General features: G+C 35.0%; 1 protein-coding gene across 2 annotated transcripts in view; it reads left to right on the forward strand.

Moving 5' to 3' along the window:
• The window catches only part of dock5 (dedicator of cytokinesis 5), a 59129-nt gene extending 35239 nt beyond the window's left edge, over window positions 1-23890 (forward strand). For both annotated transcript variants that reach the window (XM_077223991.1, XM_077223992.1), the window contains exons 33-51: window positions 429-514; window positions 876-1032; window positions 1594-1634; window positions 1713-1803; window positions 5238-5357; window positions 7912-8001; window positions 10256-10360; window positions 10892-11033; window positions 11772-11853; window positions 11939-12023; window positions 13355-13441; window positions 14587-14763; window positions 15795-15878; window positions 16746-16883; window positions 18078-18244; window positions 20373-20517; window positions 21130-21280; window positions 22130-22251; window positions 22433-23890. In XM_077223991.1, coding sequence (XP_077080106.1) covers window positions 429-514; window positions 876-1032; window positions 1594-1634; window positions 1713-1803; window positions 5238-5357; window positions 7912-8001; window positions 10256-10360; window positions 10892-11033; window positions 11772-11853; window positions 11939-12023; window positions 13355-13441; window positions 14587-14763; window positions 15795-15878; window positions 16746-16883; window positions 18078-18244; window positions 20373-20517; window positions 21130-21280; window positions 22130-22251; window positions 22433-22534 — 2172 coding nt within the window. In that variant the 3' untranslated portion in view covers window positions 22535-23890. The remainder of the gene's footprint in view (window positions 1-428; window positions 515-875; window positions 1033-1593; window positions 1635-1712; window positions 1804-5237; window positions 5358-7911; window positions 8002-10255; window positions 10361-10891; window positions 11034-11771; window positions 11854-11938; window positions 12024-13354; window positions 13442-14586; window positions 14764-15794; window positions 15879-16745; window positions 16884-18077; window positions 18245-20372; window positions 20518-21129; window positions 21281-22129; window positions 22252-22432) is intronic.
• The last annotated feature ends 1311 nt before the right edge of the window (window positions 23891-25201 follow it).

A 25201-nucleotide genomic window follows, 5' to 3' on the forward strand; every position in this document is an offset into this window, starting at 1 on the left:
GATCAAGCCTAAGGCTGAAGGCAAAAGAAAGTTCACTGCCATTCTGGATCGCAGAAGAATACGACGCAGGATATTTTGTTGTAAATTTAAAAGTAATGCGTTACTTTACTATTAAAAAGCAATCTGATTACCTAATTTACGTTACTTGTAATGCATTACCCGCAACATGGATAATAATACATATATCGTTAGTCATTTGATTGATCCATCGATCCACATCGATGTATTTCTACACTTCTAATGCTAATGACACTTTCGATTGAAATCAACTGTAAGTGTTCTCTATTTGTGTGGGTGCTTGAGTCACTGATTACGAAGAACATTTAAGATCAGTGACTTGGGAAGGTCCATGTCTTTTTAAGATGTTGTCTATGTAGGCTCCTACATGATGCTCAGAGAGTTTGATGAAGCATTTGTCTGCTTTGCAGTTTGAGAATGAGCTAATCACAAAACTGGACCAGGAAGTTGAAGGAGGCCGTGGTGATGAACAATACAAGATCCTGCTGGAAAAAATGTGAGATCTTTCTCTCCCCTTACACTCTTAAAGATAATGTTTCCAAAAGGAGTTTTTTGCAGCGATGCCATATAAGAACTATCTTTGGTTCCTTTCAGTGACTTTTCTTTGTGTTTTAAAATTCTAAAGAGCCTTTTTCCTCTATAAACCTTTTGTGGAATTGAAAGGTTCCATTAGTTCTTCAAGAAATCATAGATGCCAAAAAATAATGATTCTTCTATGGCATCACTGGTGAAAATCTTGATTTTTAAGAGTGCATCTTGTGTTGCCACTCATATATTTTTGATAGCCTTGTGCTTCTATTCTTTTCTGTAGTTTCTGTTCCTGAGTGACTGTCTCTGTTTGTTTGTGTTGTGTCCAGACTGTTGGATTGCTGTCGGCTGCATCGGTCTCTGTGTCAGCCTGGTGAGGAGTTGGCTCTGCTCTTGAGTAGTCTGCTGGAGAACCTGCTGGCCTACCGCACCATCAACCACGACGAGAGCCCCGAGCTCCGCATGAGCTGCACCGTCAACGTCCTGGTGAGGACCGCACCGCGTGAACTCAAACACACCTTTAGTTTTCGAAAACATCCTTTATCATGCGCTCAACCTGCTGAAAAGACCAGCGATTTAATTACCTACATGTACTTACTAGAGATATTTACCTTACTTACTATGTGTAATTACGTCACTTTAAAATAGTGTTTCCAAAGGTTCTATATAGAAACACAAATGGTTTTGTCAGGTGCTTCATTTATAGAAACTTTTTTTAGGGGTACCCAACATGGGGTCATTTTATGGATTTAGTATTAATTAATTAACTGTTTTAATTCATTTTTTTTATTTTATGAATTAAACATAGTTAATTACTAGAAAAAAAACGTGTTAAACATGAAAGTATTTTTGCAAACGTTAAAGACCTTTCCCTTATAAAAGAACCTTTTTGGCATAAAGTGTTTTTTAAAATTGTGTCAAGAACCCTAGCATTCTATATAAAACCCCAATAAAACCTTTTTTTTCTAACAATGTAGTTATATTCATCTAATCAGGAATAAAATGCTTTCATAAAAATCACATGTATCTTCTCTCTCATGCCCACAGAACTTTTACAAAGAAAAGAAAAGGGAGGATATTTATATCCGGTAAGTGTGCCAGATGAGTGAAAGTTATTGGCTTGTTGACCAACACATGACTCTGAATGTTTTATGGTCTTTCATTAGATATTTGTACAAGTTACGTGATCTACATCTGGCCTGTGAGAATTACACAGAGGCTGCCTACACCCTGCTGCTGCATGCTGAACTGTTGGAGGTTTGGATGATGTTGATTCGCTTTGTGCTGGTCACGGTTATGGTTAGATACCGACATCTATGCATATCTCATAAATGAGTACACCCCCTCTGAACATAAAGATACTTTTCTACTTCTAATTGATTGCAATTCATGGAAAGATGACAAAATGTATATTTATTAAACATATACTTAATAAAAACAGAGAAAAATGTGATATCAATATTGTAAAATAAATAAATTAGCCGATTTTGCTTAAATAAAGGGTTGCATGCCAGCCTCGTGGGGAAGTGTGCCGACATGTAGCGGAGTTGCGCTTCGGGGGACCCGAGTTCAAGTCCCGGCTCGTGGACCTTTCCCGATCCCATCCCCCCCTCTCTGTACCACCTCCATTCCTGTCTAGCTACTGTCCTATCCAATAAAAGGCAAAAACGGCCAAAAAAGAAAATGAGGGGTTGCAAAAATGAGCACAACCTTGATTAAATTCAACAAACGTGTAATATTCTAGTACGTAGTATGCCCTGCATAACTTTAAATATACTGCTTGGACAATTTATTGCTTTAAATAACAAAAACAATACTGCGCCATTGACTTTAGACTTTATTTCAGTTGCCTCAAAATAGCAGCGCACCAACAATGCACCTGGACACACCTGATTTTCAGACCAGCAGCCCATGGGTGAACAGATGGGTGCAAATGCATTTGCTATTTAAACAACGTGGCACAGGACGTGTAAATAACTGCATTGCACCAGGTGTATGATAGGGCCCCTAGAGTGCCCTGATGTTTGATAAGAAGTGTTGCACTTGTCTCTACAAAATCCCCCCATAGTGTTAAGATTGGAATAAGGAAAAGGATTGCATCTCCTATGTTTCAAGATTTTGAAATAGATCACACAATGGTGTGTAAATTCAGGACACATTGATTAAGCACAACTCCCCCAATCCCTTTTTGGATGCGGTTAGGTTCCAGATGATTGATTTGGTCTCATGAGACCAGAGTATGGATTACCAGAAGACTCTATTTTGTTAATATTGGCCTTGGAAAAGGCTAAACGAGTTTCTTGTGCTTTGGCTACAGTAGATTTTTATTTATTTACCAGAACATTGCATATTAACAACAATACACCTGTAACATGCCAGAATTAGCCAAGGGCTAGCCTAGTTTTCATCTGTAGTCCTGTTGGCCAGTTGTACAGTGGCACCCTAGGGAAGGCATAGGTAGTTCCTGTGTAGACGACAACAATGCATTTCACTTCTGCACGTTGCGTCTTACTGCGTAAGATGAAACGGGCCCTCTTCTGACAGCTTTTTCCAGCTCTGAGACACTTGCTTGGCATTTCTCCTGCTCTTTTCCTAACAAAAAAAATCACTCATTCATACAAAATGAAAGCTTAAAGTTAAGGTCGTATTGTTTCAGGGATCTATTTTCACGCTTAGAACATTGCTTTGCACAAAAGAGGACATTAGTACAAGAGAATTACCAAAGAAATACATCTACTGACAGTTCTCTTTCAATTGTTGTCTAAATTAAGTCTGAGAATGATTCAATGGGCTTCATAACTTTTAATTGTCAAGATATTACTCTTATATAAACGTTTTGGTTCAATATACTCACTCGTTGATCACAAAATACCTTTAACTTGCACAGAACATTTTTGTTTCATTTTATTTTGTAACTTTGAGGAGGGTGTACTCATTTTTGCAATTAGCACTTTGATAAGAAAATGTTATTTCCCTGATTAATATTGGCATGGTTCCTTGGTAATTGATCAAGGAGACTTGCTGGAACATTACATCTTCAAGAAACTCTAAGAACTCTTCTATGCAAAGAGTAATTTGTTAACTTTCAAAGGGGTTGTTTATATATATATATATATATATATATATTGGTGATAGTTGAGAAGATTCCCCCTACCATATGTGAAGCGCTTTGAGTACCCAGAAAAGCGCTATATAAATGTAATGAATAATTATTATTATTATATACGTATATGTATGTCTGTATGTATGTATGTATGTATGTATATATATATATATATATATATATATATATATATATATATATATATATATATATATATATATATATATATACTTTCAAAAGTTTAAACGCAGAACGCAAAACTTCCTTCAAATTTTAAAAGAAGTTTGTAGTGACCAAAAAAGAAAGCAAATTTAAACTTAAATAAAAGCGAATTTAAAAAAATTATTTTAAAAAAATTTATTAACTAAATTAAATCTAATTTTTGAGCTTTTAGCAAATATACATTCTTTAAGCTGCTTTCCAGTCTACTCATCCATAAAAAGTGTTTTTAATAAAAATGCTGGGTTTATAGAAAAATTCATATGTATCATATTCAATTAATATTTGTCTTTTACAGTAATTGCAATCATTTAAGCATAAGCCTTTAGATCAAGATGTCTTAAGGTCATGAGTAGGCATGGGGTTATGATTACAGATTTACTCAAAACGTTGGCGATATTTCCTAAATATTGATTAAAAGGCTAACTTAATGTCAACTCAGCTTGCATAAGCCTGGTGTATTTGAGTTTTTATAGTTATATCAGCTCATGCCAAATATGTTTGCCTTACCTATGCTGTTCAGACCTGTGCTCATCGATGTGACAATTGTCCTCTGTCCCTCAACTTGAATTTTATTTCCCCTTTCCCATCAGCACAGCTTTTGCAGAGGTTCTCTTTCCAAAAGATACTTCTGTTTGAGAGTTGTTGTTTTTTTGTAATATTTGCCACGGCTTCTGGAAGGTCTTGATAAATTGTGGCATTTCTTTGTTGTTTGGAATCCAGTATTCCTATGAAAACTATAACGAATAACTTCGTCTCGTCTTCGGTCCAAACATACTCTGCCTTTTTTAAAGAATGTTTATGTGACTTTTACATGTGCCCGGTGACCTGTAAATGCTAAAAAACTGTTTCCATTGCATTTTTGCGAAACATTCCTTTTTCGAATTGGGAGTTTTCCATGTTAAAAGGTAATGGAAATGCAGCTTGTGTTCTGAAGATAAACAAAAGTTTAAAGGGTTTGGAACGACAATAATAATAATTTTCATTTTTGGGTTAACTAACCCTTTAAAGAGATTTTACACATTCACATTTATTCACAATTTGCTTAATTTTAAAAAAAAATTGTTATTTAAAAAAATATATAATTATTCAATGACAAGGATGTCTGTAGATTTGGAAATGACATGACCTTTGCTTTGGAAAACTAATGAAAGTCAGTTGTTATCCTCCAAATCTTTATAAAAGCCAAACATTTAGCCTGTCACTCCCCAAAATCTTATTATGCTGCTTAACTTAGTCTGGTTTGCATTTTAATATCTGCACTCAGAATCGTATTGCTCTTGTAGCGTGCTGGTTAAATTTGCTTCAGAGTTTAGTGATTATCAGATCAGTGTGATTGGCATGACTGAACTGTGCAATCTCTTTCTAGTGGTCCGACAAGCCGTGTGCGCCCCACCTGATCCCACGGGACGGAGCTCAGGGCTGGACACAACAAGAGCTGAAGGAAAGACTTTTTCAGGAAATCATGTGCAATCTGGACAAGGGCAAAGTATGCACATCTAAATCTAATGATTTTTTTTTTAATATGCAATTCACACCATTTTTAGGGAAGTACAGCTGTAAAGAACAGAAAAGAGCTGTAGAATTATTGTCATGTTGCTGTTTAACACCATTTAAAAGTTTAAGGTCTGTAAGAATTTTTTAAAATGTCTTTTTTAAAATGTAATTTATTCCTGTAATTTTCAGCATCATTACTCCAGTCTTCAGTGTCACATGATCCTTCAGAAATCATTCTAATATGATGATTTGCTGCTCAAGAAACTGCTGCTCATTATTATCAAAGTTGAAAACGGCTTCACATTTTTGTGGAAACCATGATACATTTTTTCAGGATTTTTTGATGAATAGAAAGTTCAAAAGAACAGCATTTTTTTGAAATAGAAATCTTTTGTAACATTCTTAATGTCTTTACTGTCACTTTTGAACAATTTAATGTGTTAATTTCTTTAAAAACAACAAAAAAACTCTTACTGACCCCAAACTTTTCAGTGGTTGTGCATTTAAAGATATATTTCACCCAAAAAGAAAACATGCTTTTGTGTTTCTCATACCTGTATTACTCCCTTTTTTCCGTAGAGCACAATCAGACAAATTTTGAAGTATATATATATATATATATATATATATATATTTATATATAAATGTATATGTATATATAGCTATATATATATATATATATTAGAGGTGGGCATAGATTAATTTTTTTAATCTAGATTAATCTAGATTAATATTGAAATTAATCTAGATTAAAATGGCTCATTTGAATTCTCCCGAAGGCATTCAGAATATGTGTGCTACCCAAATAATGACTAAAAGTAAGTCTTTGTGAATAGTTCGCCTCGCGTAGGGCTGTGCATTTCTGCCAAAAATGCCATTCGACAATCGAGGAGCAAAAGTCGAATATCGTAAAAAAACAAAAAAAATAAATAAAAAAAACCGCAATGACAGAAAGGGAGGCCAATTTCATCTTTAGCGATTTGTCATCGAACAAACTGTTTATTAATTGAACAAGTAACATGTTTTCGTCCTTTTTTAACATAGTAGGCTTGGAAGAAGAAAAAAAAACAATACGCACGACAGTCCGTTTTTGCATCGCCAATGCTCGTTAGATCAAAAAATAATGTCATCATATGCCATAATGATTTTATGTGAACCTGCCTTGTTACTGCAATAGCCTCATTTTTAAACAAATTAGTTTCAATCAATGTAAACTATTCGTGTGATTATGCCACTGCGCAATACACGCGCAATACACACACATTACCGCTGGATGGCGAGTGTTCATTTCATACTGTGGACAATGGTAGCTTATTTAACCTGTTAACCAGTGCGCCGACGCTCTGAAGCGGTTTTTTTTGTAGCCTATAAATTAATGTATGTCCAAAAACCGGATAATGTCATACTTTTTATTAGTGCTATCGTGGCGTAATAATCTGTTTGGTTGTAAAATGTATTACCTGAATGAAATGAAATCGAATGTATCGTCCTGTGGAATCATTCATTCACAGACAGTATACGAAGATGTTCAACTAGTAAAGATCTTGATCGCTGGCAAAAATATGATGCATTTGCAGATTTGCTTTCACTAGACTAGACTGTAGATCGGCCACTTCATCCAACGCTCTTGATGCTCTTAAATCTTCATGTTTCGACTCCGAGTGTGATTGAAAGCGCTTCAGACGATTCAGTGCGCGAGGAACTGAACAGATCAACTGATTCGCGAACCGATTTAGACAGATCATCTGACAACTTATTTGATGAAGTCTTTGAACAGAATCGACTCAAAAGAGTGATTCATTTGTAAATGAGCATCGCTCATGCCCATACAAAGGACACAGCGCGCTTGGAATAAACTCATTTAACAACGTATTGCATTAAAATAAAGTAACGAGAGGAACGTCGCCCACCTTGTGTCCCTGACAGGAAAATACCCTGCTGCGCGATCTGTGACAGTAGGCGCGGCGTCAATTATGTCAAATATAGGCTATGCACATGGAATTGCGCGAAAAGATAACGATATTCGAAAAATTCATTTTATGATCCCAACCCAACTTTGAGAATAGATTAACGGCGATATTTTTTTTATCGCCCGATAAGAGTCTCACGTTAAAGCAGCACGTTAACGCCGATAACGGCCCACCACTAATATATATATATATATATATATATATATATATATATATATATATATATATATATATATATATATATATATATATATATATATATGAAACATAGACATAGACAACATAGTTGACTTTTGCTCTATGTTTCATGTCATAACGCATCATGTTTTAAAATTCAGTCACATAATGATTGTATTGGCTTCAAAAGACTTATAATATTGCACACAAGTTGTATGGACAACATGTATTTTTTATCTTTTATGAAGAAAGTCAATGATTTGGAACACTGTGAGGGAGACTAAATGATAACAGATGTTTCATTATTGAAAAGCTGTTCCTTAAAGAAGAATAAACACAGCAGATGTGTTGCCATCAAAACACGTTCTCATTTATTGTTTGTTTGTTCTTTGTTCACAGATGTGGGAGAAGGCCATCGAGATGGCCAAACAGCTTGTTAAACTTCACGAAAACCAAATGTTTGATTTCATAGAGCTCAGTCAACTGCTGGTAAGACAGACGTGACAGAATTCCCTGGTTTCTTTGTTAATACGATCCGAAGGTAACGCCGCAGACAAACCTCCCCCGAGCTTCTGCCAGAACAGGAGATGCTCTGTGATGTACAAACATTTTAGCGAGACAAAAGTTAAAGCTTAAGCTCGTTTTGATTCACGCACTTCTTATTGATTCACGTTCTGGGTTGGTAATCCATCACGCTGTCGGCTGGGTAGCAGCCGTCACTCAGCACAGGAAATAAGCATGGCAATTGGCAAGCTGGAGGAGGAAGGAAACTGGTGCGATAACGGCTACTGTAGCAGTTACACACTCTCCTCTCAGTTCTGCCTTTGGCTCTGTCAAGTTCTCACTTGGCAGCTGACTTCAATTTGATCAGTTTGTGCTGATGAATTGGGTGTACAACTGCTTCAACTTTTCTGTTCTGTGGTGCATAAAATGTGTGCCATACATTAGTTAGGTGAATTCGAGGTAAATTTGGGAAATTTTTGCCATTGAGATGACTGGAATACATTTATCTCCCATTTAATCTGAATAAATCCTATTTCTTTTCAATTCTTGTGTGAATTGAAATCATTGTATGGAATGTACAGTAACAAATACCAAAGCTTAAGTATGTAGACCACTTAAAAATTAATATTCTGTCATCATTTACTTATCCTCATGTCATTCTGCATTACATTTTCTCTTTATTGCCGGAGCACAAAATGAGATATTTAGATTTTTAATGTTCAGGATGCAAAATGTTCCCATACGTTTAAAGTGAACAGGAGTGCTGTCAAACTCCAAAATGACAAAAACAGCATTTGTTGTACAAATATTGTTTAGTATTATTTATGCATTAGTGTAATATTTATTAATGCTTTTAATTAGCTTTTATTTTTATATTTACAGTTTTATTTGTAGTTTAAGTTCTAGTAATTTTGTGCTTTTCTAACTTTTATTAGTTTTTTTTTACAATTTCTTTTTAGCTTTTTTAATTTCAGATTTAGTCATTTTAATAATTGAACTTAAACATATTTCAGTTAGTTTCCAAGGCAACATTTCTAATTTCTAATATTTGTATTCTATTTTTTTATTTCAGCTTTATTTAAATGATTGAAAAGATTAACAGTTTAAGCTTTAGCTAACAATAACAACACTGTGTAGTACATATGGCTTGCATGTTATATTCCTAGTGTGAACCCTTGCCCCCCCCCTAACCCCCCTCGAACACCCTCTGCCATAACTCTCAAAAGGCACATGAAAACTAAGATGGTTGCAAAAATGATATTTCAGTGCTTTTGCATTCTCTCACGAAACTTTTGTGTTCACCCAACAATCTTCGTGTTTGCTCGCAAAACTTTTGGGATGGAAATAATATGAGGTGGGAGGAAAAACAGTGATGGAAACACAATTGAAATTCCATATTTAACTATAAAAGAGCCACATGGTCTGTGAGGCCAAAGGCAGAGAGCCACATTTACACAGAGGGGTTCCAAGATCTGATTCTGAACGTTAATCATCTCCATTTATGACTGAATGTATATAAATATGAATTACAGGCTCTCCTACGATATAGAAAATAGGTGAAATTCTTTTACAGAATCATAATAACATTCAAAATGATTGGTAGTATTGGCAATTCTTCAGTGTTAGATTGCTGCCACTTAGACTGCCACAATTATATCAAAAGCATTTTTATCAGAGAGCTGTAGGAACAATTACAACAATTATATATATTTTTTATGACTACTACGACCATGATTACTATTAACCTCTTAAAATAAGTTACTAAAAGGATCATAATTGTTCGTCTTTCCAAGTATTGGAAGAACCAGGGGTTAAGTGCTATGATCAAAGGCATTATGGGGCAGATAACAGTAATTGAAGTTGACTGAAGCCTTTGTATTAGCAGGATTACGTGCAATAGAGTTCAAACTAGTTACGCAACAGTGTTTTGGAACCATCAGAACGGTCAAAAATAGATGAATATGTGCAATATAAAAATGTTCCTCACCCAAAGCTGTCATGTGACTTCACAAGAATTGCAATATAGTTCACAAGTATTATGACCTCTTTCACGTTCATTGTATGAACCAGAGCCAATTTTCCTAGTATGTTCTAAGGAAGAAAAAAAGTAATATAGATTTGAGGATGAGCAAATGATGACAGTGCTTTCTTTTTCAGCTGAACTATTCCTTTTATGCTTGACTTTTAAATGCCTTAATTGCTAATTCAAATGTAAAAACACCTGTTGTTTTGTACACAGAAACAGCAGGCACAGTATTATGAGAACATCATGCACGCTATGAGACCTCAGCCCGAATATTTCGCAGTGGGATACTACGGTCAAGGTTTCCCCTCCTTCCTCAGGGTGAGCGAATTTTGCTGCTGTTGCCCAGTTTTGCCTGTTTTAATGGATTTAATATGGGATACGATTTTCAAACGACAACTTGGATAATTATTCTCCCATGTGGTGCTCAAATGTCTAATTTTCTTTTGTCTATGCGGTGTAAAGTATGGATTAAACAGTGACACAAACATGCTGGCAGGGCCGGCCCGCTGTTGGGCATTTCGGCATCAGGCATTGCCAAAGAAAAAAAAACGATATTCTGATTGCAGCTCTCCCCAAAGAGCTCTCAGAGTAATTGGGGTTTTTTTTAACAAGAAAATAATACTTTTTTCACAGTCAGGGGTTTGGACCCAGGTGCCTTACGTTTACAGATACAAGAGCCCCTTAGACATCTAATAAAATGATAGGCTTTGTGTAGTTATTATTGTTTCTGCATGCCAGATATCAAGCCATGAAAATCACTCAAACTTAGAAAGAACTTTGTTGCCAGTACGTTAATAGCAGTGGCTTACAGTCTTCAATTAAACTTTTTACTCTCCCTGTTTCAAACAGAACAAAATGTTCATTTACCGTGGTAAAGAGTATGAGTGGCTGGAAGACTTTAGCCTCAAGCTGATGTCTCAGTTTCCCAATGCAGTGAAGATAACCAGCACATCGCCCCCTGGTGACAACATCTCTAACTCACCCGGTCAACGTATCCTAGACCTTTAACCCAGCAAGATACTGATGTTAAAGCTTTTCAAAAGCTTTTTTGTTGGCTAAATTCTGTGGAATTTGAAGATTTATGGGTTTGTTGTTTTATGTTTAAAAAAAATTACTGTTAAATTAAATATAGTAACATTTAAAGGTTTGGGGTCAGTCATTTTTTTTAAAAGAATATAATACTTAAATTCAGCTGGGATGCATTAAATTGATCAAAGGTGACAGTAAAGACATTTATAATGTTACCAAAGTTTTCTATTTCAAATAAATGCTCTTCGTTTGAACTTTCTATTCATCAAAGAATGGTTTCAACATTCTTTTTTCAACAGTGATAATAATAAGAAACATTTCTTGAGCAGCAAATCATCATATTAGAATGATTTCTGAAGGATCATGTGACACTGAAGACTGGAGCAATGATGCTGAAAATTCAGCTTTACATCACATGAATAAATTACTTTTCACAATATATTCAAATAAAAAAACAATTGTTTTATATTGTAATTATAACATTTGTCAATATTACAGTTTTACTGTGTTTTTGATCAAATAAATGCAGCCCTGGTAAGAGAGTTTTTCCAAAGACATAAATAAAAACAACCTTACCAACCCCAGACCTTTGACTAGTAGTGTATGTGCCTCACATTAAATCAGTATTGTGTCCAAATGCTTTTTTGGACCTAATTAAGTGAATGTGAAGAGTTTTCTGCCCTTAAGTGATTCCCTGCAGATATCCAGTGTTTTACGGTGAAGCCTATCCTAACTTTACCTTCACAGTTCAAGGACAAGGGAGTTCCTGAACAAATCCTCAAGTATGAATCAACGCCCTTGTCACAATTCACATCTATTGTAAATAATGCTGTTATCGATCTTATTTCCCTTCTGTTGTTTTCCCAGTTACTACAGGACGAACGAGGTGGACAAGTTCCAGTATTCAAGACCGTTTAGGAAAGGAGAAAAAGATCCTGACAATGAGTTTGCCGTAAGTTGCAAACATTGATCAAATATTGAATCGCTGAGGCTGACCGATAAGGCAGATGAGGGTATTTAAATTATAATGCACGAAAAAGATGATTTCAGATTAAATTACTGTAATTTTTATTTTAACATTGTTGACATTATACATTTTTTTTAACCTTGTCAAAACTGTTTTGCAAGCTTTAGTTTGAAGTGTCAAGCTCAAACCCCATGGGTGAGAGACTGATGGTTTTCATCAAGATTGTTTGTGACTTGCAACCAAGGAAATGAATGCAGGGATCTCACAGGCATGGCAAACCTGAAATTTGTGTCTGAAAAAAAGTGTTATTTCCAAGTCTAAAAGAGTCATTAAAATGAATGAAATGTTAAAGGAATAGTTCAAAGACATCAGTGTTATTATGCTGTCTTTGCAGCTTGGCAGTAAAAATTACTCTTTATTTTTTATTTATGTTTTGTAAAAAGCTGCTTGGACTTGGTTTCTTAGAAGAAAGTCAATATAAAAATTGTTGTAAAAGTGAATATAAATATTTCTAGTTCTAGCTTATGCTCAATATTAATTGGTTTGAAACCTTTTTATATGCAATCTCTATGAAATTATTAAAAAAATCCATATCGGATAATCACAAATGACTGAAAAGAAATAATTTAAAAGCAGTCATTTAAAGGGCTCCTATTATTCTTTTTTTACATTTTTAACTTTTAGTATGTAATGTTCCTGTTTGAGCATAAAAAGTGAGTTCTTCTCTATATCAGTGCGCACTATTTCTGAACTCCCTGAAGTCTTGTAGTCTTGAGTTTTCTTGAGAACGAACACGTCACAATATGCCTCATTTAAATATTTCTTGTCCAAGGTATACACACACAAAAAAAGGTGCGAAACCTGGTTGAGTTGCGTTAGTTGAAACTCACAGACCAATCACAACACACTAGTCCAGCCGACCAATCAGAGCACACTTTGCTTTTTGGAAGGAGGGGCTTCATAGTTACTGACAGACGTTTCTGTCGTTAAAGCATAAAACCTATTCTAGTAGATGCCAAAAACCAAATCAAGGCTTAATAGGTCCTCTTTAAAAATGTACAGATTTTCAACCCCCTGATGATGACAATGATGTAGATGCTTAATTAAACTTTTAAAAGAAAGTTGCCACTCACTAATACTGTGATTTATTTATACTGTGATACTCTGATGTGATTCTGTGAACCATTTCACTAGTTTCTAGGCGGTTCAAGTACCTGTAAATCAGTTCTATATAATTATTAATAAATGTGGATGATTAACCTTCAGAACGTGTTACTCCTCTGTGTAAATGTGCCTCTCTACGTTTGACCTCACAGACCATGTGGATCGAAAGGACCACTTTTATTACAGCATACCGCTTTCCAGGAATCCTCAAGTGGTTTGAAGTGAAATCCATGTCTGTGGTGAGTAACTCGTCCTTCTCGAAATACTCTAAAACTGACTTTTAATGTTAAATGTCAAACGTGCTATCTGAATACTTACCTATTAACAAAAGACAACATTATCAAAATTAACCCTATTCACCTTTTTTTCAAATGCCACTTAATTATGTTAATCAGTGCACGTTATTGTTTTCATATTCTTTCATCAAATTGTGTCTTTTTCTGAAATAATGTTTCTGCTGATGTAATATTAACCGAGTAGATTTTTACTCAAGAAAATGTATGTGGTGCTTGTGTGTTGCTGTACTGTTGCTAGGATATTAAAATATTTAGATTAAAATAGCCCTCCTACAAGCCTTTGTGATATTCCGGTTTCAAGATATGCCATTTTATGTCATTCTCAAAAGTTTGGGGTCTTTTGCTCACCAAGGCTGCATTTATTTATTTTAAAAAAATACTGTAAAACAGAGAATATTTAGATAGAATAACACTTTATTTTGATAGTCCACTTTAGACATTTTATTAACTATAAGAAGCTTTGCAAGTACATGTCAACTTATTCTACTGATTAACTTAATTAACTTTTTTTTCAACTTAATTGATTAATTCTAATCCTAACCTAACAGTCTACTAACAATCTACTACAGTCTACTAATACTCTAATGAGAGTTAGTCAACATGTAGTTGCAAAGTTACTTGTAGTTAGTGAAATGTCTAAAGTGGACTATTTGAATAAAGTGTAACCCAGTTTTATTAAATAACTGTTTTCTTTTTGAATATATTTAAAAATGTAATTTATTAAAGTGATGCAAAGCTGAAATTTCAGCATCATTACCCCAGTCTTTAGTCACATGATCCTTCAGAAATCATTCTAATATGCTGATTTATTGCTCAAGAAACATTGATTATTATTATCAATGTTGAAAACAGTTGTGGTGCTTAATATTTTGATACATTTTTTGAGGATCTTTGATAAATAGAAAGTATAAATGAACAGCATTTATTTAATTTTTTTTGCAACATTATAAATATCTTTACTGTCACTTTTGATCAATTTAATCCATCCTTGCTGAATAAAATTATTAATTTCTTTTAAAAGAAGGTAGTGTATGATCACAATCAGATCTTAACCCATCTGCTCGTCTCTTATTGTCCCTCGTTTGTAGGAGGAGATCAGCCCTTTGGACAACGCCATAGAAACCATGGAGCTGGCCAATGAGAAGCTGAGTAATCTGGTACAGCAGCAGGCGTGTGACCGCTCTCTTCCTGTGCACCCGCTCTCCATGATGCTCAATGGAATCGTGGACCCGGCTGTCATGGGCGGCTTTTCCAACTATGAGAAGGTCAGTCTTTCTCCCCTGTTTCTTCTCTTCTGCTACTTCTATCAAAGGAAGGGTAGGCAATTTTCAGAGAGGCTAGCATTGGCGAGCTAGCTTCGATACCATGAGATCACATGCTCCCTTCAAAGTGTCTCCAATGCCATGCCTCCTTCAAAACACATAAACGTGCACAGCAGGGAGCATGTGTCACGAGAGACGGCGTTAAACCTCCTCATGTCTCAAAGCATTACATTACAATAATAATGAACATAACTTAAAGAGCTCTGACCTGTACCACCTGACTGCTGCAGATTAATTTCGACGTTGAAACGTATAAATTCAAGTCCCGAAGTGCTCCGAGTATAACGTCACAGGTTTCCATCTCTGCCAAATCCCAGTAGTAATGGCGTGCACGCAGCATAAGCTGGTTGTTTTGGTTCAGGAGGAACTGTATAAAGCGGCTCCTGTTTCCTTTGCGGCGCTCGGTGACTGACGTCTGTCTAACTCTGCATAGCATGAAACGCACTGATGACGTCACGTGATGTCTGCGCGAACAGGTGTGCGGAGATATGGAAATACATACGCTGACTGGCAGGTAGGACAACGTGTCATTGAATTCGGACGAACATTTTATGGTCCTACACTTTCAATAGACGGTTTATATACATATAAATACATTTAGACCACGTAACTTAGTAACTTAGAACAAATCGCCTACCCTGCCTTTAATTTCAGAGCTGTAAGCGCAGTGTGCGGACATTACTCTTCTTTCTTCTATGATTGTCGTTATTTTCTCCTGCACCTGAGTCCAATAAAGGTTTGGGATGTGCAGAGCTTTTTTGTACTTTAGATTCTATTAATTTTTAACCAAAAGAAATCAAGCCCAAATCAAGCTTACACCCTGATAATACTCAGCTAAATCAGTCAGATGTGCTCAAGAGTTGCTCTGTACCTTTTAGTCCTGGTCAGATATGAAAAATTGATGTGTGTCTCGAAGCGTTAGGTCTGCTGGAGCACCGGCTGATCCTGATTGAAATTTTTGTTTCACCCCTCAGGCGTTTTTCACGGACGCCTACATGAAGAAGAACCCCGACCACCTGGAACGCATTGAAGTCTTAAAACACCTGATTGCATTGCAGGTGACACTTCCGCAGATATGTGTTGTGTTTAACCATTCACACAATACTCAGATTATTCACATAGAAGTGGGAGATATGACCATATACCATGTTAACTATGTATATAGAATAATTTGCACCCCTGGTAAATATGATCAAAGATGACTGTAAAAATAAATCTGCATTGTTTATCCTTGATCTTTCATTAAAAAAAAATCGCAAAAATCTAACCTTTCATTGAAGTAAAATAATTATTGCCCTGAGATCAAAAGGATAAACAATGCAGATTTATTTTTAGACCCGTCTTTGCTCTTATTTACCAGGGGTGGAAATAATTCTGACCACAACTGTATATATAAATTATATTATCTAAATGTATTTACATTATCGTTCAAATGTTTGGGGTTTAGAATTTTTCATGTTTTGGAAAAGATTTTGATCAAAAATACAGTAAAGTATTAGTGCTGCTTAATATTAATGTTATATTAATTCATCATAAATATTTTTACAGTCACTTTTGATCAATTTAATGCATCCCTGTTGAATTAACCTATTCATTTCTTTAAAAAAAAAAATCTTATTGACCCCAAACTTTTGAATGCTAGTGTATATTTATATAACCACGTCGAACTGCCTGATTTTAGATAATCAAATATCTTTTGATAATTAAATGGATTAAATTACTTGATGAAAGTAATCTCATTTAAAAAAAAAATCTTAATTTCAGTTAGCTTTGAAACCATCTATATGGTAAAACCATCTATACATTTGTACTGTTGCACTGTATGTTTTGTCATATTTAGATCAGGTACTGAAAAATCATCAGAGTGATCCATTCTGTGTTAAATTTTTAATGTTGAAAATGCTTTAATGTCTATTCCATCTCAGGTCCCATTGCTTGATGAGGGAATTCGGATCCACGGAGAGAAATCCACGGAGCAGCTGAAACCCCTTCACAACAGAATCGTCTCCTGCTTCCAGGACCTGCGCGCCAAAGTGGAGAAACTCTATGGCGTCATTACTCTAGTGAGTCTGACAAACACAACTCTATTGAGAAGAGCCAGATCGAGGGTTTGCTGTTTTTGGGTGGAAATGTTTCAGATCTGATGAAATGATTCATACGGGATATTGTCTAACTATTACTTTGAAGGAGATTTGAAATCAGCTAAGACTTCAAGATTCATTTTCATGAGTCAGTAGACCACAAGAGGAGGACATATCTGCTTTGATGAAGTGATATTTGTCTTTGTGTGTCAGATTTTTACAGGTTTATTTGGTCCCCACAAACATAGTAAAACCTGCACTTTCCAGTCTCTTTATTAAGATATTTTTCTTGGTGTATGCCACAAAGTTGGTCACCAAAAAGAAAAAATAGCTTAAAGGTGAAGTATATCATTGTTTTGATGTTAAAAATCTTTCTGCCATCCCAATTAACTATAAGTAAGCACAGTTCTTATTAGATGGCAAATAACTTGTCCCTTATCTTTTCCCCTAAATACATGAATGTTGCCTCAAATCATGTGACGACCTGTGCAGAAGCATGCTATTACTTTACCTAGCAATTTTTACTAAGCAAAAATCCCATAGATTTACACTACCCTTCAAAAGTTTAGGGTCTCCTGTGCTCACAATTTATGCATTTATTTGATCAAAAATACAGTAAAAATAGTGAAATATTATTACAATTTAAAATAACTCTTTCTATTTGATTGCAATTTATTCCTGTGATGCAAAACTGAATTTTCTGCATCAGACTTCAGTGTCACATGATCCTTCAGAAAATATTCTAATATGCTGATTTGCTACTCAAGAAACATTTCTGATTATTATCAATATTATAATCAACAGTTTGCTTGATATCTTTTGTAGAAACCATGATACATTTTTTTTCAGGGTTCTTTGATGAATAAAAAAGTAAAAAAACAGAATTTATTTCAAATAGAAAAAATATTATAAATGTCTTTACCGTCACTTTTGATCAATTTCATACATCCTTGCTAAATATAAGTATTATTTGCAATTTTTATGTATATAAATCTTACTGGGTGGGAAGAAATTTAATATCACTTTAATAGAGGAGACTTAATAATGCTAAATTCACATTTACGGTATAAATGCTAAAAGTTAAGCGTTGCATTTGATTGAATTACTATAGAGGTCAGTGAGATTCAAGTCATGATATAAATAGAAACATGTCTGTGTTTGTATCTGTATCTCCAGCCCTGCTCTCTGACCGAAAAGAAAAAGAGTCGCGTGGGGTCGATGGTGATGCCATACATCATGTCCTCCACGCTCAGACGGATGTCCACCATTTCAAACGCCTCCTCGGGACACTCCAGCGGCTCAGGCTCCTCCGACGGAAACTCCTCCAGGCCTGCATCCCAGGAGTCAGTATTCTCTCCTTCATAGAAATAATCTTCCTCATTTTCAGCAGCGCACTGGGGCTAATTTATCGCTGAACAGAGTTCCCGTGGTCATGGAATGATTCAGTTTCCCATGTAATTATGCCTCTGCTAGTGGACAAACATGACATTAATCCGGTTTAACCTCCATGTTTAATTGATTATTTTATCCGCTGGTTAAGCGGGTTCTCGTTAAACAAGTCCTTGATTACTATTAACTCCCCAATAATTTAGATTAAAAAAAAATAATCTAGCCTCAAATCTGAAAAAAATCGAATCTATCTTATCGGAGTCAATCACAACCTCCTTGTTTTCCCTCAAGTATTTGCAGATGAAATTGTTCTAAATTAGTCATTCCTAACTGGTCATCGCACTTGCCTAAAAATGTTTCTTTCTGGAAAATCATAATTGTGGATGAATGATGCGTAGTCGGAAAGAACATGAAAAGTGCAGTTTCCGCCACTTTATGCATCGTTTGATGCCATCCGAGAGTGTGCTGCTTTATTTAGAAAATGTTCTTGGTAAATAATTCTTATTAACTCTTATTTCCCCTGAGGTCCACTTATAATGCTAGTCAAGTTTTTGTGTGCCAAAACAGTCAATAATTTCGTTTTTTATGTCCATTTGCATTTTCAGAGTCTGACCTTTTAGAATTCAGTTTAGTTCATTTTAGATTCACATCAATTATTAAGTATTTTAATCACAAAGCAATGCCTGTTTGACATAGGTTGTCTTTACACTCAATATTAACACACGTTTCCTATCCTAGATATTTCTTTGCAAATGTTTTTTTGCCTTATTTAGATATTGTATGAAAGGTTGTGTTAACTGAAACATTTTATTTTTAGTGGATGATATTGGATATATTGGCTGATTAGATATGTAATTGCATGTTCATTTCCCCTGTTTTTACATTTAGATGATGATCACGTAAAGTTAACCTTTAAAAACACATGTAGTTTAGCAGTGTTACATGTAATCTTTAGCAATCTCCATTATTCATTCTTTATTATGTTGCTATGGCTTAATTCCCTTGCAGGATTTAAAACTAGAATTAATTTTTTATGCATTTTTAATGTATCTAGGCAAAACTGTATTCTATGGAGAACATGAAATGCGGACAAATATATATATATATATATCGTGGCCACGAATTAAGAAATCGTTCCCACAACTTAATATGTTCCCTCATTTTAGTAAGTGGTTAGCCACGTTGTACTAATGTAGCTCCCTTGTTTTGATTAAACTAATACAATGGAACGAATTATTACAAAGTGGCCACAAATTAGTAAAACAAGGGAAGAAATGAATAAACCAAGTGAATGAATTCTTAATTTGTGGCTACAATATACTGTAGTATATATTTCCCCCGCATGTTATGTACTGTGCTCCATAATATTCACTTAATATCAGTCATTTTATTGGTTATCGGCTATGACATGGAATGAATCAACATTGTAATTGGGAAATTCAAAATGAAATACATTGTGAAAGATTCATAAAACAATCAGTGCTAAAATGTGTCACTCAAACTGTTTCAGACTGACATAAACTGATTTAGAACTTTCATGTCATTAAAGTGAAAGAGTTTGGAAACTCTTAATGTTTCCTTCTGTGTGTGTTAACCTCATGATTGAGTGTTTTATAGTGTTTGTACTTTTGCATTGTTTCCGATGTTTCCATTTTATGTTTGAACATCTTTGGTTTACTTAACTTCCGTTAATATCCATTTATATGTATGCATGCATATGTATCTTATGTTAATATTAATATTTCTGTTTTTAGCAGATGTGCTTTTATTGAAATGCCAATGAAGTGCGTATATCATATAAGTAGCAATTACCAAGACGGGCAGCTGGGAGAATAAGTCAAAGATCTCTGAAGAATCTCCCAAGAATAATTGCATATACATTGTTTTTTTACTTCTGAAGGTTTCTACTTCTGCGCCACTCAACCCACGAGTGGCTTTCTTGCATTCAAATATGTTTCTAGACCTGAGATTACTAAACTACTACATAAGCAGAATGCTGTTGCACAAATGCAGAATACATGGCAGCATGCTCAGAGGATTTGTACAGGTGCACAAATATCTGATTGTCTCTCTTTCTCTCAGTTCGCTGCTCTCCCGCGTGAGCGACAGCAGGGTTTCGGTTCTGTCCCGCTCAGAGGAAGATAATCGGATAAGTAAGAAGAACAGGAAGGAATGGAGCATGAGCAAGTCTCAGGTCTTACTGGAGCGACCCGCTCACACAGACCAGGTGCTTTTGTGTTCATTCTTCTGTTCGTGGCTGTCAGTGAGCAGTTTTAAACATTTAGGGCCGGATTCACTAACAGCGTGCGCCAGCGCAAACCGTCTTTTGCCGTTAAAAAAAAAAAACCTACTGTCAGGGTTTACTAAAGACACACAGTGAAAAATATGCTTATTGCATATGCATTTGTTGGAGTTTCCCTTTCAGATGCAACATTTATGGAAGGAGAGTATTTAAATGAATTACGAATGGTGATTTACTAAGGTTTGCGCTCGTCAATTTACTGGTATGGTACGCCATTATTTAACGCCCCCAAAAAAGCCGGTCTTAAACCAGTTGAGATTGCGTTGGTCATTATAGAAATGGTCCTGCTGCCTCTTTGTTCTTTAATTTGCACGTCATCAGTAATGCTAATTTGCCCTGTTTAGTAAATCTGGCCCTATATGTGACGACTCTGGGATGTTAACATGATCACGATCTGTTTGACGTTGATTTGTATCATTTCATAGCGAGTGGAGTAAATTGTAGAGTTGTAGACATTTATAAAATGGACTAATCTAATGTTTAGAGATATGATTCATTTGATGCGCTGTCTCTGTCTCTGTCTCTGTGCGGTGGCAGATTCCTCCAGAGAAGCAGCCAAGGCCGAAAAGTCTGACGATAGGGGACCGGAGACTCACGCTGTCGCTGTTTCATGGAGAATCATCCAATTTGAGTTTACACAACCCACTCAGCCCTCTGCCTGCCACACCACACACACCGCGCAGCTCGAGTGAGTGCACACACACACAACACTGACACTTATGGAGACGGTGGGCTTTTTTTACTTGATCTGTGAGTTTTCTTTACCATAGTGCTTAAATATGATAAACTACATGTCAAATCATTATAGTATTACTGTATGCTAATATCTCTATACCATGGTACCACTACAGTAATGTTAAAAAAATGAAAAGGTTCTCAAAATACAAAACCATTCAAAAGTCAGAGCTTGGTAAGATTTTTTAACTATTTTTGAAAGGAGTTTCTTATGTTTACCAAGGCTGCATTTATTTGATCAGAAATACAGTAAAAACTGTAATGTTGTGAAATATTATTACAAATTAAAATAACTTTCTATTTAAATATATTTGAAAATATCATGTATTCCTTTGATGGCAATTAGAGTTTTCAGCATCATTGCTCCAGTCTTCAGTGTCACATGATCCTTCAGAAATCATTGTAATATGCTGATTTGCTGCTTAAGAAACATTTCTGAGTATTATCAATGTTAAAAAACCGTTGTGGATTTTTGTGTGGAATCCTGGATAAATTTGATAAGTTTCATACATTTTTTGATGAATACAATGATCAAGATTTAGCATTTGTTTGAACCATTTGTAACAATGTAAATATCTTAATGGTGACTTTTGACCAATTTAATGTGTTTTCTACCAAAAAAGACACAAATGTAAATATGGGAATTATGCAGCGATCAAAAGTTTTAAACAAACGACAATTCCTAGAGGCGTGTAAGGATGATGTTATAAATACACAGATCATCATGATCGAACACACTGATCCAGGACATGGCACATCTGTATTGACATTAATAAACCTCATATGGATCACCTTCCCTTAGGTTATACATGTCTCCCGAGCGAGAGTGACTTCAGCACACCTGACATCACAAACATCCCTCCACCAATGCCACCCAAGAAACACCCTCACGAGAGCGAGAGCATCTATAACTCTACTTCTGAGGTGAGACATGGCATGTACAGTCTACATGTGGAAAAAAGTTACATTTTTAGCATTAATTTTACACTTTCCTTTGTGCATTCATCTGTATTTTGACCTAAAATATTGATGACAAAAACGGTATAGAAAGCTGAAACAACATTTACAGACTGAAAATAATAAGCTTTTCCTGTGTCACCCATAGTTAACGCCTCCTTTACCGACGAAAGCTGAAGTTAAGCCTCCACCGCCGCCACCCAAAACACGCAAGTCTATGTTTTCCACATATGAGAGCAATCCACAATAAAGACACTCCGGTTCTCCTGACGCCCGCGGTACCCGTGTCTCATATTATTGCGAGGTGCTGTGAGGGTTCAATTTATAGAGGAAAAACATCTGAACGGTACTTACTCCTCTTTTAAGATATTCTGAGCTGGGATTTGTGATGATTTTTTTTTTTTTGAAGATTATCATTACATTTTTTTTTGTAGCAAAACAGCAGTTTAATTATGATAAAATGCTGTTTTTTTATTTGGAACTGAAAAATGTATTTATTCATCACTGCTGGGCAGGAACGTGACCAAAGGTTGGTTTGAATGTTTAAATCGGCCTCACATCCACTGGATTCATTAGTTTATCTAGACCTGTAGCTGTGCCTTATAAAAAGAGATATTTAAAGTTATTGAAGTTTTTACTTCCTCGGTGCACATATTCACTTTGCACATTGCTCATAATTGTTGAGGTGTGCATTCATGCAATTAAACCTTTTCTAGTTGAACTTGTTGAACCAATAAGAAAAGACTGATTGTCTTTGTGTTTTCACTGGAGAGAGCTACATTTGTATGAAAACCCCCAGACATTTAAGAAAGCCTGTGATCTAAATCAGTATAATAATGCAAGTTTTATCAAATTAAAAAACAGAATTCAGCAATGCGTCAGCACTTAAATCTCCCCTAGGTGACGCATAGTTCTTCGCAGAACGGTACATTTAGTTTGGAGCTGGACCGGTCGTCCGCTCCATGCTTGGGACGGCCCTGGTTTGGATCAACATATACTCGTCTATGAAACATGCTAGGAAAGTGTGCGATCATAAGTCATATCTAAGGTTTGCTGGTTCATGTACCTCATGTCAAAGTATCACTTCAGTAGTATGTGCACTGTATGGAAAAGCTGTATTTGTATACTGTGTTTTTTGCTCATGATGTGTTTTTTTTTTATATTTCTTCATATGTTTTTTATTTTGTGATTCCAAATTTGTCTCTTCCATTGTGACAGCTGAGACTTCGGATGTGTAAATTATTCATTGTAATGTTTTTGAATACAGCGCTCCAGTTATGAATTTGTTTGTACGTATAAACATCAGAATAGCAGGAGTTCTCAGTTAAGGTTCACTGGGTAAAAACTACATGGCATTAATGTTTTTTGTAATGGGTTCTCATATTAAGGTAATTTGCATAAAGATTGCATAGTTTTGTACTTTAAGAGTGTTTTTTTTTGTTGCAAATATGATAATATATAATTGATGTGCACATGGGAAATTCTATTTCTGAATGAAATGTTTTGTACATTCTGTATTAAACCATGAAATTTTCAGAACAAATGTGATTATACAAAATTCCAGGGAATCCAGAACAATGTTTTTATAAAGGGATTGTAGGTGTAAATACAGAATTTTTCTTTACAGAATTATTTAAACTTGAAATTTGTAATTTAAATTAGATTTGAATTAATGAATTAGTGTTTTTTTTATTTTTTCATTTTGAACAAAAATTGATCCACTGGGATTCTGGCCTGCAACATTCAAACAATGGTTTCAGTTTAGTAAATGCATGTTTTTAAAGTAATTATTTATATTTTTGCGGCCAAAGTTGGCAGTTTTTCCACCTGCAGGCAGAAACCTGTTGCAGCCAATGGACAACCACCAATAAGAAACTGTTATTTGAGTATTTTTGCACTCGAGTTTGAATAAAAGTGCCCAAAAAAGTCTTGAATCAAGCTCTTTACTAGTTTTTCCACTAATGGAGTTTAATAATTGAGTCAAATTACTTTTCAGTCTAAATAAATCTTCATTTAGTTTCTTTTCAGAACTTGCCAGAGTGAGATTTGTTGTAACTTGTTCTATTTAAATTTTTAGAATTTGCAGGTGAAATCAAATGAGAAAGAAATTGTTACACACTTGTCAAATAATCACATTGAAAATTAGTTTTTTAATTTGAACAGGCCTATAAAAAATAATGATTTATATGTGTTTTATTAATGATTGGCTTATACAAGAAACTTAAAAAAAATCAGTATTAATTCAGTATCAACTTCAGGCTAGCATATGCTTTTGATGACTCATTTTTATTATTTTATTCATTGTTTTATGTATGTTTTTCTTCTACAGCGCTTTGATAAGCTGCTTTTAAAGGCGCTATATATAAAATAAAGTTTATTATTATTATTATTAATGTAATAGTCATTTATGGCTATATTGAACATAAGCAATGTTTTATTTTGCTATTTACAGTGGCCCTAAAAGTATTCAAATGTTTCACAAAAATCTAAAATCATATACATGCACTTTTTATGACCTCATATTGACAATATTGAATATTTATAATTAAAAAAACAAACAAAAACATGGCACCCTGCAGTGAAGGCGATTAAGTGACTTCATGTGTCAAATACTTCTTGGTCCACAGTGTTTTTACACTTCTTTTTTTACATTTTTTTTTTTAATGGAAACCTCTCTGTTGTGCTGCATGATAGTATGAGCCACACAAAGTCAAGTATCCTCTAAACCTGCACATCATATATGTCCCTTTTATTTTTTTTCCATTTATTTTGAATGTTGAAGATGCGATTTTCTGTTCATCTTGTTTGATCCCAAACCGGAATTGATCGTAAAATATGTGCTGTTTACTTCTCCACGGTTCTCCTTCTGAATAAATTGCTTGATGCTTGAACGTCATAGTCTCTGTATACACCTGTA

This window comes from Siphateles boraxobius, unplaced genomic scaffold (assembly GCF_051911475.1).
Source record: "Siphateles boraxobius isolate OS27281-9 unplaced genomic scaffold, OSU_SipBor_1 9, whole genome shotgun sequence".
Classification (NCBI taxonomy): domain Eukaryota; kingdom Metazoa; phylum Chordata; class Actinopteri; order Cypriniformes; family Leuciscidae; genus Siphateles; species Siphateles boraxobius.